Source organism: Callorhinus ursinus, unplaced genomic scaffold (assembly GCF_003265705.2).
Source record: "Callorhinus ursinus isolate GAN/ISIS: 27379988/994484 unplaced genomic scaffold, GSC_fseal_2.0 scaffold16, whole genome shotgun sequence".
Taxonomy (NCBI): domain Eukaryota; kingdom Metazoa; phylum Chordata; class Mammalia; order Carnivora; family Otariidae; genus Callorhinus; species Callorhinus ursinus.
Window position 1 is genome coordinate 42,695,410 of NW_027397078.1, and position 14,684 is coordinate 42,710,093.

At 46.9% G+C, this 14,684-nt stretch overlaps 1 protein-coding gene across 2 annotated transcripts in view; it reads left to right on the forward strand.

The window, feature by feature from the left end:
* Positions 1-14,684, forward strand: part of DHRSX (dehydrogenase/reductase X-linked) — a 152,971-nt gene that overhangs the window by 30,734 nt on the left and 107,553 nt on the right. The window contains exons 2-3 of one of the 2 annotated variants that reach the window (XM_025857413.2): positions 2,629-2,736; positions 8,711-8,779. In XM_025857413.2, coding sequence (XP_025713198.2) covers positions 2,629-2,736; positions 8,711-8,779 — 177 coding nt within the window. The remainder of the gene's footprint in view (positions 1-2,628; positions 2,737-8,710; positions 8,780-14,684) is intronic. The other variant, XM_073902180.1, reaches the window with a different exon arrangement.

The following is a 14,684-nucleotide window of genomic DNA, read 5'->3' on the forward strand; positions in this document are numbered from 1 at the left end:
CCTGATCACCTCCCAAAGACCCCACCACCACCCTCATCACCTGATCACCTCCCAAACACCCCACCTCCACCCTCATCACCTGATCACCTCCCAAACACCCCACCACCACCCTTATCACCTGATCACCTCCCAAAGACCCCCACCTCCACCCTCATCACCTGGTCACCTCCCAAAGACCCCCACCTCCACCCTCCAAATCCCATCCCTTGGAGGGTTGGCCTTCGACATATGAATTTTAGGGGAGGAAACACCCACATTTACATCGTGGCACATTTCCTTTGCTGTTTCAGGGTAGGGAGTGGCCTTCCATCTCTGCTTGATCCAGCAATGGATGGGTTAGCTCATTAATTTAGTCAATGAACACTCATGGAACACCAGCCTGGCACCTGCCGTTGGGCCAGGTAGTGAGGAACAGGGAACCTGAGACAAGGTGTGTGCGCCCAGGCAACACTGGCTGAGGGGGGAGGAGGCCAGCCAAAGCGTGCAGGTGCAGAGGGTTGTTCTTCCCACGTAGGGCAGACGAAAGCTGTCTAGATGGGACCATGAGCACAGATGACCACCCCTGGGCCCCTACGTCTGAGACTAAGTCTTGACTGGGAATGGCCTCCATGTTGCATGGGGATGCTTCCCAACAGTGGAGAGGCCTCCTGCATGGGTGTGGATACCACACTTAGAAGCACACACAAGGTCTTAGTGCTTGCATGACATCCCACAGAACCATGAGCTCTTTCAGAGCATTATTCCCTACTACCGTCATGGTTTATCATAGGGGTCATGAACATACCAGTCGGGAGCACCACCGTGAGCTTGAGAACCCCGAAATGATCACCTTTCCAATGTTATGGATGTCTTCCCGGCCCATCGTGACTGCAGGTGGAATTTCTCACCTGCGCTTGGGCACTCAGGACCGCTTCCTCTGTGACTGTGGACACCAGGGACATGGCTGCAGTGAGAAACGTGGGGTCCACTGTGGATTTCCAGGGCACATTCCTGGAAGTGATTTTGCTTCGTCAACGGATGAATGCGTTTCAGGTTGCACTAGATACTGCCCAAGGATCCCTACCCACATTGGGATTTCCCCCTCTTGCATTCCTACCCACGGCATACACAAGCACCTGCTCACCAGCACTGTGTCAGAGAAGCGTGGTGTCAGAATGCTTGGGCTTGTCAAGTCTGATGGTGTCTCAGTGAGTTTTTGTGAACATCTCTCTTTTTGGGTAAAAACTCACACGCCTTTGTAAGGACCATGTTGTATGTTTTCATATACACAATTATGTTCACCCTTTTTCTTCATAGGGTGTTGTTTTTCTTGATTTGTAAGAACTCTTTACATGTTAGGAAAATAGCCCTTTGCATGTGATCAGGGTTGCAAAATTTTTTTTTTTCTAATTTATCATTTACTTCTAACTTTGCTTTGGTTGTGGGTTTTTTTTTTCATGCAAAATTATTTTAGTAGCGAAATTTGTCTACTTATTCTTCTCAACTTTGACTTATAATTAGGAAGCTGTTTCATACTCTGAGGTTAAAGATAGATGGGTACATGCTTTTTTCCCCTAATAGGTTCATTGTGTAACTTCTACCCCTTGGTTAATTTTGATGTGTACTATATGAGGTATGGGTCTAATTTTGCCTTTTTTCCAAATGTCTGTTGACGTGTCCCAACACCGTTTATTAAAAAGTTCATCTTTGGGGAGCCTGGGTGGCTCAGTCGGTTAAGCGTCTGACTCTTGGTTGGCTCAGGTCATGATCTCAGGGTCTTGAGATCTCAGGGTCTGACTCTTGACACTCACTGGGCTCTGTGCTCAGCATGGAGTCTGCTTGAGATTTTCTCTTCCTCTCCCTCTGCTTCTCCAGTGCAAACCAGGCAATCCACAGCCCTCTGCCCACCACGTCTGTGACCACATTGTTGGCCCCTGTCCACCCTACCCACGCAAATCATTGCAGGACCAGGGACACACACGTAGGGACAGCCCTTGTGACCCAGAATCTACTGAAATTATTCACACCAGCCCATGCTAAACCTGCTAAACCTGCTTCCCTGACCCATTTCTTCCCACAATGAAGACTCCTGACCACATTTCCGTGTCCCTCTGCCTCCTGACCCACCTTGTTGCTTCCCCGTGTGGCTCCATGGTGCATCGTGGCATGGCAGGCCCCCTCATCTTGGGAACTGTGTGCAAAAACTAGCTTTGCAACAACGGGCACTCATCACCTGGTCTGTTGTCCTTCTCCATACCTGAGTAATAGTAAAACCTACATCCTGTCCCATGTTGCCTGGGAGCATTGACCCTGGACTCTCATCTGCGCTCGTAAATGCTACTCCCATGCTTGCTCCCGACCTTTCTGCCAATCATTTTGCTGATACTCCAGTTGGTTCCTGCCAAGCCCTTGGCTGGGGATGAGCAAGCGTTTATCAGGTGCCTTTGACCAGGCTGGAATGACTCAGGGCTAATCCACCCTGTTGCATTCCTGCGTCTCGAGCCCGTGGGAATCCACGAGGAATCCAACCACAGATGCCGAACCACGACACCCAGGGCCCATGGGGCGTTCTCCTGTGGCTGAATTCTTCCATAGGTGGACTACACTTCTAAAACTCACTTTGATTTGTTTTTTCTTTTTCTTCTGCAGTTTTGGCCCCACAACCTGACCGTGTTGCTATAGTGACCGGAGGCACGGATGGAATTGGCTATTCCACGGCGAAGCATCTGGCGAGACTCGGCATGCATGTGATCATAGGTGATGATTGTATTGTTGGCTAATGGAAGATACCCAGTGGTTCGCTTATATAGAAACAGTGATTTGCTTATAGGTAGAATAGATCTGGGAAACACCTAAGGATGTCCTTATAAGGACTCCGGTCCTAGTGCAATGAGGACCCACCTCATTGACCTCATTTTACCTAACCACCTCTTTAAAGACTCCCTCTCCAAATAAGGTCACATTCTGAGCACCTGTGGGGTCCGGGCTTCAACCTATGAATTTGGGGAAGACAGAACATAGCCCAGTGTAGACTCTGAACAGGTTTTCAAAGACTGGCTTCCTCTGCAACTGCATCCCTTAGACACTACATTGTCCATTCTTCTTTTTGAAACTCTCTCTCTGTTCCTTATCCTGGTGTAACTCCTCTTTGAAAATGAAGGGATTTTCTTTGCCTGGGAAAGGGAACAGAGTTCAAATGAACCCATTGTACTTTTGTTAATTTTCCCAGTGAATTGGGGGCAGAATTTTTAATCCGCTGGGAAAAATAATATGGTGCACATCACCTTTGGAAAAGAAAAAAAACACTTCATGCTAATTATGTCCCCCATTGACATCATTTGCATTTAATAATACCTTTTATGGTGTCGTGTTTTTACAGAAATCACATTATACCTCTGGTTTTAGGTGTTAAGGATTGCTTTCACTTAAGACTTTCTATGTAACATTACCCATGGTCCTTTACTTACTCATTAATGATTTATTTCTTCCTTTCTCCCATTTTTTTCCTCCAACTTTTCTCCGCCGTCCTTTTTTAAAGGATAATTTGGGGTCAGAAGCGATAGTTGGGGCTGGGTACTTGAATATGAATGTGTTCCACTTCTTCCTGGCTGTTGACAAGCTTGGTCCTTGGACCCCACTGGCATCTAGTGATGCCTAAATGCACAAACTAAATCTGTACTATTATAAACCAAATAATATTGAGATGCAGATATAAAAATACATAAGAACACAAACTTGCCATGTGATCATAGACACGAAATCTTTATAGGACAAATAATGTGACTTACTGGCGGGTTCAGTAACTCCTACTGACTGGAAGCTATGATGATCTCAAACTTTATTTTGAGACAGCTTCCACACCTGAACTTGGGTCTGAAAATATCTCTGGTTTGTGTCGGTGACCAGGTCATAGACCCTGCCCATACTTCTGTGTCTTGTCCACACTCCATTGGGGGTTGGCCACCATGATGATGTTGATTGTTGGTGTTAAAACTCACGGACCCCCTGAGTTCCATGGCAGAGGGGATCTCTGAGGGGGCTCTTAACCCAGATGGGGAACCCCCAGGTCTAGCCAGTGTGGCCTTTCTGTTGTCCTCAGAGAGGCATGGGTCACACGGGTATACTTCCCTGTTCCTTCATTCCTGTAATCAAATGAGCTCATGCTGGTAACTTTGAGTTTTTTTTTCACTTTTGCAAAACATGACTCCACAATTTAAAAGTTTTGTATTGCATGGCCCTTCCCATGTGTCACTCTTTTGAAAAAGTCCCATTGTCTGAATCGATGTGGAAATGATAGAATGGTTTTTGACAAATCCTTGCAAGGACAGTCTTTACCAACGTCCATATCTACCCCCCTAGATGAAGAGCAGCTGTTCACAGATGTGGGGGTCCTGCAGGACAGGGGACCCATCTGAGTGTGCATTTCTGGAACTCCTCTTCAATTTTAGCATCCCTGTGATGTGTTTACCTCTCCCTGGGACCTGAGCACATCAGGGAGACAAGGCATGTGAGCAGAGGGACTTGGGTCCCTGGGAGACCCCTGCTCTGTCTTGGATTTCTGCCACCGTCTGGGATGACTTGATAAAAATTATGTCAAGGGGGCGCCTGGGTGGCTCAGTCGGTTAAGCGTCTACCTTTGGCTCAGGTCATGGTCCCGGGGTCCTGGGATCGAACCCTGGATGGGCTCCCTGCTCAGCGGGGAGTCTGCTTCTCCCTCTCCCTCTGGCTGGCCCCCCTGCTTGTGCTCTCGCTCTCTCTCTCTCAAATGAATAAATTTTTAAAAAACTAAAAAAACAAAGTGACGTCAAATTGTGAACAAAAGGAGCAGTAGGTCCCCTCTGAGGGCCCGTTGGTCCTGAGCTAGTGGCAGAAGGAAGGTGGTGGAGCAGGATGGGGAGGGACCCTCCAGTCTGAGAACATCTGACGGGGGCTAGCGTCCAGTACTGGTTATCTCTGCCCCTTGTGACTTCTGTAATGCACCTGTCTTCTTCATCTTCTTGATTCTTTGTGAAACTAGGCAATATTGCAATGCAAAGGAAAAAAGAGTTCCATTTCTGTGCTTTTTGCCTCAGTGTGGTAGTTTAGGTCATGATGAAGTCTAGATGGCTTAGGTCATGTTGGGGTCTAGTTGGTTTAGGTCATGAGGAGGTCTGTTTGGGTTAGGTGATGGCGAGGTCTAGTTAGGTAGGTTGTGATGAGGTCTAGTTGGGTTAGGTGATGATGAGGTCTAGTTGAGTTAGGTGATGATGAGGTCTAGGTGATGAGGTCCAGTTGGGTGGGTGATGATGGGGTCTAATGGGGTTAGGTAATGATGAGGTCTAGTTGGGTTAGGTGATGTTGAGGCCTCGTTGGGTAGGTGATGATGAGTTCTAGTTGGGTGGGTCATGAGGAGGTCTAGTTGGGTTAGGTGATGATGGGTCTAGTTGGGTTAGGTGATGATGGGTCTAGTTGGGTTAGGTGATGATGGGTCTAGTTGGGTTAGGTGATGATGGGGTCTAATTGGGTAGGTGATGATGAGGTCTAGTTGGGTTAGGTGATGAGGAGGTCTCGGGGATGATGAGGTTTAGTTGGATAGGTCATGATGAAGTCTAGTTGGGTAGGTCACTAGGAACTCAGATTGGGGTTAGGTCATGCTGAGGTCTACTTGAGTGAGGAGTATGTACTGCAGACACAATGCAGTGAAAACATGTGAGCGAGCATGTGGTGCTCATGCATGTGAGGACTGGAGCCCTTTCTCTCCTATTACCTCCTCATTTAAGTGATGTTTGTTGAGACCAGGAACAGTCCTGCCAGCACCAAAGTTCTCCTTCTCTTGAGTCAAAGAGAGTAAGCACCACCTGTACTCCTCACCTCCTGCATCTTCTTTCCCACAGAGCTTTTGATGTCTGCATGGGTCACAGTTTGACGCTCTCAGTCAGTCTAATCAAGTGTGACTGTTCCTTCCTCCCCGAGTCTTTCAGGGCATAATTGCACATATTCTGAGAGGAACAATATTTCATCTTGTGTGACAGTTTGATACAAGGCCACTTAATGAAATACTATCATTGGACACTTTAATATAAATTTCATACTAAGTAAAAACCAAGAGATGTGTATACAATTTCAAATTTCCCGATCCTGTGTCCATTAATGTTTAAAGAACAACCAGTTACTTGCTAAAGAATTGAAAAGGGAACCTGTATCCAACCCAAGCACATTAATATTGCTATAAATACATTAATTATTAAATTTCTCATCTCACAGTATCTCAGTTCTTATAGTTTCAAAATACTGTTTTGGTGGAGGATCTTTCTTTATAATTCTTCATGAACAGCCATCTAAGGTTGAGACCAGGGGCCAGTAAATTTTTTCTGGTGTGGACCAGATAATAAATATTTGCCTGGGTGTGTCTCTCAATGATCAGCTCTGCCTTGATAGCAGGAAAGCGCTATTGTCAATATTTAAAGCTACGGGCATGGCTGTTGTTCCAATAATCTTTTTTTTTTTTTTTTTTCTTTTTGCATCTGGGAGATCATCCAGTATGGCCCCAGGTTCCAGGGTTTGCTGACCCTGGATTGGGTTCAACATCTTTAAACTTAGCCCCCCACAGAAAGCATGAGCAGAAGGCAGACCCACTGTGCTTCTGCCTACCTTCCATTCTGGTCCAGTGCTCTCTCTCATGGAATATTTGTTCAGTAAGTGTAGGAAATCTCTAGCGATTACATAGGGTCAAGGTTCCATATCCAGCTTGGGGGAGCTAGCTGATAAAGATGACCTTTGCCAAAAAACGTGCCTGTGTCCATACCTCTATTACAATTCCTTGGGGAGAGTAGTGAGCTGCCCACCAAGGGAGCTGTTACCATGACCAGTTTCCCCTGCTGGTTTGATGACCTCCACTTTCTCTGGCCATTGATATTTTTGGGGGGGAATATGGAGCATCTCTCCCACTTCATGCAAGATTCCACTGCGCCACCCATTCCTGATGCCAAGATGGTGAATGCCAGACATGTGGCCCGGCAGTGGATGGCTCTTGAATATTTTAAAATTGTATGGGATTTCCGAAATGAGCTCATGCATGTACGTGGCCCCAGCTTAAAGAAAGGTGAATTTTATTTTGTTGTGTTTGATGCCTGGAACATTTCGAGATGGAATATAACTTTCCTGGCATCCTGCCCGACTGCGCACCCCGCAACTCAGGAAGACTCTCTGAGCAAAAATCTAACAACCATGTAATATTCTCTTTCTTCAAGGGAGCCGAAGGTGTGAATATTTTCACAGCTGCGTTTTCTTGACGTCTGCAACTTTGAACTCCTTCAAGGTGGTGGCGCGTTATATAATCCTTTAATTCACCCCCTAAATTTGCCATATTTATCTTAGATACATCTCCAGCTGGAGCCAAAGACGTTTTCAATTTCACAACGTTCACCGCTTCTGCTGTCTGTGTTTCCTTAACTCTTTGTTGTAAACGCTTTTGCTTTTGGAAAGAGCGTTTCTTCAGGGTTTTTGTTCGGGGGGGGCACTTGTCAATGACACAGAGTAATGAGTGCAGGATACAGTCACAGGGGATCCATAGCAGGGCCCCTTGCGTGTGAGTCCAAATATAAAAGTGAAACAAAATAGAGGAAAGCAGCATGCAGAAATGCCTCCAGAATGGATTGCTTGGTAATATGTTTTCCTTGAGATCTGAAGAGGGTTGTACCCCAGAGAACACCTGGCCAGTGGGGGCAGGATGCAGGCGGGAGGGTGATGTGAGCCACCCTGCCCCTTGGAACCTGGTCCTCCCAGACCAGGTGTCTCTCCTGGTGTCCTCATGCCACCTGTCACTTCTCAGGGCTCTAGGAGCTTCATGCCCATGCGTGTGTTCCTCAGATGGCAGGTCTAATCCCCTTGTGTGGAAGTGCTCCCATGATTCACCCCTGCAGGGAGTTTCGGGGTTGGCTCACCCCACAAAGGAGCTGAACATCTGCCTGAGGTCCCGTTGGTCATGAGCGCTGTTGTGTGGGAAGACAGGGTGTCCTGGGCTTCTCCCCCAAATAGCAGCCCCATTCGGCACACCTTAAAATTCGGACCGTGTGCTCAGGGACACAGTTGGGAAACGAGACGTCCTCCTCCAAACATCAGTGCACTGTCCTCTAGTAAGACACTAAAGAAACCTCATTCGCTGTCTTAACCCCAAATTGCATAGTCTGTATTTTAAGGGTAACGTCCCTCACACATGAAACACGTGTGGCCGTTCTTCTAAGCTCACGTTTCCCTGGAGTCATACCTGTGGGATTTGTACGGAGTCATTGATAAGGGAATGGGAAGTCCCAAGTACATAGCGGGAATGGCCCAGGATCATTTTGTAGCTCCCACCACCAGTGGGGTGGGGGTAGGCAGGCGTCCACTAAAGTTTCATAGAAAGTTCTGTGTGTGCTCTGAGCTTCCCACCACCATTTTTATGCTTAGGCAAATCCTTGGCTCTCCCCAACCCCCACCCCCTGTTCTTTGTGCCACTTGATGCCTCACGCCCCAGTAATCATCAAAAGGGAAAGTCTCCTTCTCACCGATCCAAGTAAAGGCAAGGTTTCATCAATTGATAGGTTGCATTGGCAAGAACTTCTCTGGTGACCCCATTCCACACCAGGGCTCGATGACAAGCCGTAAAGAGCCCCCTCCGGGGTTGTGTTTTGCATCTCAAGACAACATTTTCTCGCGCTTGATAATGTCTGGATGACCTTGCCACTGATTGTATCTTTTCTTTTCCTTGTAGCTGGAAATAATGCCGGCAAAGCCCACAAAGTTGTGAGACAAATACAGGAAGAGACTTTGAACGACAAAGGTAGTGTTTGCGAGCCACGCTGCTCTTGTCCTTGGTCCGAGCTGGTGTTGGCGGCTGAGCCACAGACTCCGATGTGGGATTGCGGGCGCGAGTGGTGGAGGTGGTACTTGGGGGTGGGGGATGTCTCTCCCTCTTGTGCGTTTCTTTTGGGGATTTCTGGTCCGCCCCCCCCCCCCGAGAGTGGCGAATGGGAGCAAGCATGTCCCTTGTGATAGCACTGGTCTGCGTAGGCATCTCCTGGGGGAGGCGTTCGAATGCGCCGGTTGATTTGCATGTCTTGTGACAATAGGACCTTGTTTCCATTACGTGTCCATCTCCAGGGCCGGGGGCCCTCGGTGGCATGTCTTCATGCAGGAACGATTAGATGCATCTGCCAGCAGGTGCATCTACTTGTTGGCGGTTCTGGACTACAGGTAATTCCAACACGGATGTGTCTGGCGCCACCTTGCTCATTAGCAAATCCTGTAGTGCTTGCTCTCTCTACTTGTGTGGCCTGAGCAGTGGACACCTGTCTGTAAAATCTCTCCCAGTTGCAAGTGCTATTGAGTGCTTTCTGAGCACTCGTGGGCCTCATGTTTAAGAAAAGAAGATGCACGTCAGTTATCTGGGACTGGATCCAGCCAAGATGGCGCTTTGAGCATGTCCCAGGTGCTGGGGCTTCTCCTGTCTGAATTTATGGTGATGGTTCTTCTTATTATTCCCCTTCTTCTCCTTCCTCCTCCTCCTTCTTTTTAAGATTTTATTTGTTTATTTGAGAGAGAGAGAGAATAAGCAGGGGGAGGAGTAGAGGCAGAGGGAGAAGCAGACTCTACCCTGATCATGGGGCCTGACTTGGGGCTCGATCCCACAACCCTGAGACCATGACCTGAGCCAAAACCAAGAGTTGGTATAGCTCAACCAACTGAGCCACCCAGGCTCCCCAGTGGTGGTTCTTCTTAATAAGTCAGGAGAGAGAAGGAAAGCCACGGATGGCAAGTCTAGTTAGCATCTGCCCCGTGGTGCTCTTATTCCCCACCTAGCTCGTGCAAAGGCAGCCGTGAAACTTGCCCTTTCCTACCCTGTGCAGATGGCGGGGGGTATGTCCCAGCTGCCTCTGACCTTTGTGGCATGATTCCCTTTGATCCTGGGACAGAACATGGAGGGGAGCTTCCCCATAGCCCAGAGCCCATCCGGCTCTTTGAGTAACACCAGGCATCTGTTGCAGATGGGAGCCGATTCCCTCTGCCCCCGCCCTGTGCAGAAATGATCATGACAGATGACCCTTGTCCCTGTCCCTGTTTACCGTGGCTCAAGGAGGTGGCATTCTCCAACACAGTTGTGTTCCAGCCCTGTAGCATCGCAGGGAACAGCTTACAAATGCAGATTCCCAGCCCCGTCAGGAGCCCGAGCCTGTGACAACGGTGCCCAGGAATTTGCATTTCCCTCTGGTTGAAGCCTCATGAATGCACTAGCCCTTGATTTCCAGACCCAAAGAGGAGTCTCATGGGAAACCGCCAAATCGTGTGTTCTTTGTGACTTTCGAAAAATTCTGAATAAATTTTTAAAAAAGGATAGTTTAAAGAATAGTTTGCCAAAACTTGCTTAGGTTACAACCCAAGGAGGGAGTAAAGTTTCGTTCATAAAGTTTAAGAGTTTCACATCATGTTCTAACAAAGCTGTAAGCCAAAGCCCTGACTTGTCAGAGGAAAGAATGTTCTAGAAGCTGTTTCTAATGTTAGAAACGGCTAATGCTGGCTCCTGTGCTGTGTGTTGAGATTCAGGTGTGCGTGTGCAAAGCCTGTGCGTTCAGGGGACAGCTCTTTGTCAGCTCCTCTGTGCTGGAGGGGAGGCTGCCAAGGGTCTTGGGTTCTGCAAGGCAAGGAAGGCAATGATTCCTAATCACACAGGATGGCGCGCTCACTTCTGAGAGCAGGCACGCCCCTCTCATCAGAGCTGACGATGTGCCCCCTGTTGGTGGCTCCTGTTTCTTCCTTCCTGTCAAATGCCACCAAGTAGACGCGTGGAATTAGCCTCTGGGAGATCCAGGCACTGGGGTGGATAACCCTTCAGGTGCACACTGGTAGTCCCAGGAACCTCAGCCTATCTCAGTGCATGCTGCACCCCCTCATGGCCCCCTGTTTCTGGGCATCTCCATTTATGAAAGGGGCAGACACTGTGTGTGTACAAGAGGCATGGTTGTGCATCCTTGGAGGGGGTGGTGGGCCCTGCTTTGTCCTTTCTCCTTAGAACAGGACTGACTAAGGCCCTGAGCGGGGGGCCACTGGGTTTTGGGCATAGCCTGGCCTGGGAGCTGACATGCGGGGCCAGGGAGGTGTCTGGACCCGAGCCAGGCGAGCCCTGAGGTGTGCAGCATGGGTACTCCAGATGGGGACCGCATTCATGGTAGTTTCCTGTGTCCATTATGACCGAATGGGTTGGTAGGATGAGCAGGGGGGAAAGAGGTCTGAGCCAGATGTGTGCATGCACACGCATGCACGCCCACACACACACACTTGAAGTGAATCTTAGGTGCATTGAATTAAATGAGAAAGCAACACCGTATTAATTTTATGTCAGAAGCCAGAGCCTTTGGAAGAGTTGGTCAGTGGAGGGTCCCCTTCCTGGCATGTTAGGTGCGGGATGCGGGGGCTTGGCTGGGTGGGGACAGTGGGGCGGTGGTCCTTGAACAGAGTTTTGCTTTGGCGGAACCTGCATCCAGGCTCCGGGGCCCCCAGAGACACGGTCCAGGCAACCCGGAGCCACTCCTTGTGCCGTGGGACAGCAGGTGCGTTAGCAGGCCCCCTTCCTCTGGGCACATCTCCTTGCAGTCAAGTCTGGCTCAGGATGCTCTCCAGAGCTGAGCTCAGATGGACACACTTCTCTCCAGACCAGCCTGCACCCACTGGAGCCTCTGAAATTCTTGCCCATGCACCACCAGCAACACAACTTCGATTGAGGCCCATGGGAGCCACACTTACTCATGGAATATGACTCTTCTGTGATTCCTGCATTGGGTAATTGTGTCTCTGTGGATTCTTTAGATTTTTTTTTTTTTTTTTGAGCAAGCAAACACGTATCCTAACAACATTAGTGTAGGTTCCTGTCAAGAACACAATGATTTCTCACTCCAGCCTACCTTCACCTCTTCTCTGGGCTTAATGTAAGTAAAAAAAAAAAAAAAAAAAAAAAAAAAAATCTAAGTTCTTAGTTGAATGCTTCATCCTTCTTTCTGGTACTTTCTGCCTTTGAGGTCATGGTCACTTGAGAGCCTACTTCGGGTTGGGGTAGGAGGATGCCCACATACCAACCTTCAACTAATTGAGCTCTTGGAAGGATAAATTTATGAGTGTTTTCAGGCACCGAAGCAATATGGCTCGTTTCTCAGCTGAGAGATTTTTCAGGGACAAGAGTTTGAATACCTTATCATCATGTATCCGTGGCGCCAAAATCTTTATTGCTCTTGAGTAATAACTGCCGAAGAAAGCTGTCTTGTTTGGAGCAAATACTCTCGCTTCTAGGACCCAAATAAATAAATAAATAAATGAAATAGAAGATAAAAGTACAAAACCCAACACCACCACAAAAACAAACGGCAGAAAGACATAACAGCGTCCCAGAGAACCCAAATGGGAATAGAGGATTTAAATACTCTTAAAAGGACTTAGAGTAGGTAATTCTGTCTTGGACATTCGCCATAGACTCACACAAAACCATAGCATTAATTCCTAATTCCTAATTATTAATTCCTAATTCCTAATCCTAAACCTTCAGTGTGATCCCACTGGAAATACGGAGTCTGCAATCTTCTCTGAAAGGCTTTGCTTTGTGTTCTTCGGAAATATCTTCTTGACCGGTTTCTGTCTTTCCTAACACTGTTCCGCCAGCAGTAGCTTGCTCCGTCTTTATTGGGAAGAAGGGCCAGCTGCTTGATTCATGGGCTTTTTGCTCAGGTATTATGTCCGGTTTGCTTTCGTGGAAAGAGAACTTTTCCTGCGCTAGGAAAAGTCAGTTGTGTGCACTTACTGGTGAGATAGTTTCACCTTAGAAATACATCTTTGAACTATAATGTTTGGATTATCCAACTGACTATAAAGTAATCGGTCATGGAAGCAAAAAATACTCTGACGTCAGTTCAGTATTCATTATGGGAATAGGTAATAGTGTCTCTGGATCGCAATCTACTAGTCTTCGTCATCGGAGAGAGATTCATATCTTGAATGTAGGCCTACCTTGTGATGAATAGACACCTACTGTTTTTCTTCTACTCGTAGACTCTCTGATTTTGCAGAATGATCCTTCTGGAGCTTGGTCCATTTGGAAAAACTTGAGCGAGTGTTGACTGCATGGATTTCTTTGTTCCCTCCACCGTGTATCCTTTTTCTTTACGACATAGAGTTCTCAACACCCAGTACCTACGGTGAAGCACCTGATGGGAGTTTCTTGGCCAAGAGTCAACGAAATCCCCAAGAGAAGTTCGAACAATATTCTGCATGTATAGTTAGGTCCGGGATATACTCAAGACTACTTAATCTTCCTTACTTAATATAAAATGGCCCTTATTGACATGAATTTTTCAAACTGAGTCCTTTTTTTTTTTTTTTTTTTTTTTTTACTTTTCAATTTTAATTCAGTGTCCCGAGGTAGGCAATAAACAGCCACGCTACCTAGCTAGATGACAGCCAGGCAGACAGACAGCTGATTTCCTGTGGGTAATTAGAAGGTTTAGAAGGTCACTGAGTCTTTACTGAAAGCATGGAAGGAGAAGCTCAGCACTTTCTGAAAATTTAATCGGCTATAATAGCTCGCTCTCACCTTGTTCCTTACATTAAAAGGCTCTTCATTTCTCAGGCTGCAACGATTAATTTTAACCTTTTGAAACACTGGCAAGGTGAATTCTCTGAGAGAGGGCGATTGTCTGCCTGGTTTCCTTAGCTCCTCTATAAATACCTAGAGGATTAAAAAAAAAAAAAATCCTACAAGGAAGAATTTTCATCCTCAGATTGCCTGCCACATTCTGCTTCCCCCCACCACACACAATAATTTATGGAATATTTTCACTCCCCGCAAGGTCATTGGCCGTTTTATTTTCACTTTTCCTTTGGGCACATCTCAGATGGTTCCTTTGAGCACATCTCAAGATGCTCTGTACATCTAAGCTAAGTAATGGGACATCACACAGGTAACAGTTTCAGCAAATTGTTCCAGAAGCATTACTTCCATAATATTTTTTGCTCTGGGGGAAATGAAGTAGACTTTAGTTACTACAGAATAGAAGCATACTGTAAGAAAGGGTTGGCTTTTTAAAAAAATAAAATGTGGAGTGTTATATGAAGATATTTCGTACATGTCAGTTAGATCCAGAGGTATAGCCACACGTTCTCTGTGATATGTAGTTTTAAGTAGGCAGAACCGATCGTGTTATTGAGTTAGAAATCCATTAGATCCCCCTTGTAGCAGATGCTGTAAACCCTTATGGCCAGGAGAGTCTCTGTAAGGTACTGTAGGGCCTTGGAGATAAGTATTTATATTTCCTGTATTTGCAGGTTTTATCTTTTTTTTTAATAATTTTTTATTGTTATGGTAATCACCATACATTACATCATTAGTTTTTGATGTAGTGTTCCATGATTCATTGTTTGTTCATAACACCCAGTGCTCCATGCAGAACGTGCCCTCCTCAATAACCATCACCAGGCTAACCCATCCCCCCAACCCCTCCGCTCTAGAAACCTCAGTTTGTTTTTCAGAGTCCATCGTCTCTCATGGTTCGTCTCCCCCTCTGACTTACTCCCCTTCATTCTTCCTCTCCTGCTATCTTCTTTTTTTTTTCTTAACATATATTGCATTATTTGTTTCAGAGGGACAGATCCATGATTCATCAGTCTTGCACAATTCACAGCGCTCACCGTAGCACATACCCTCCCCA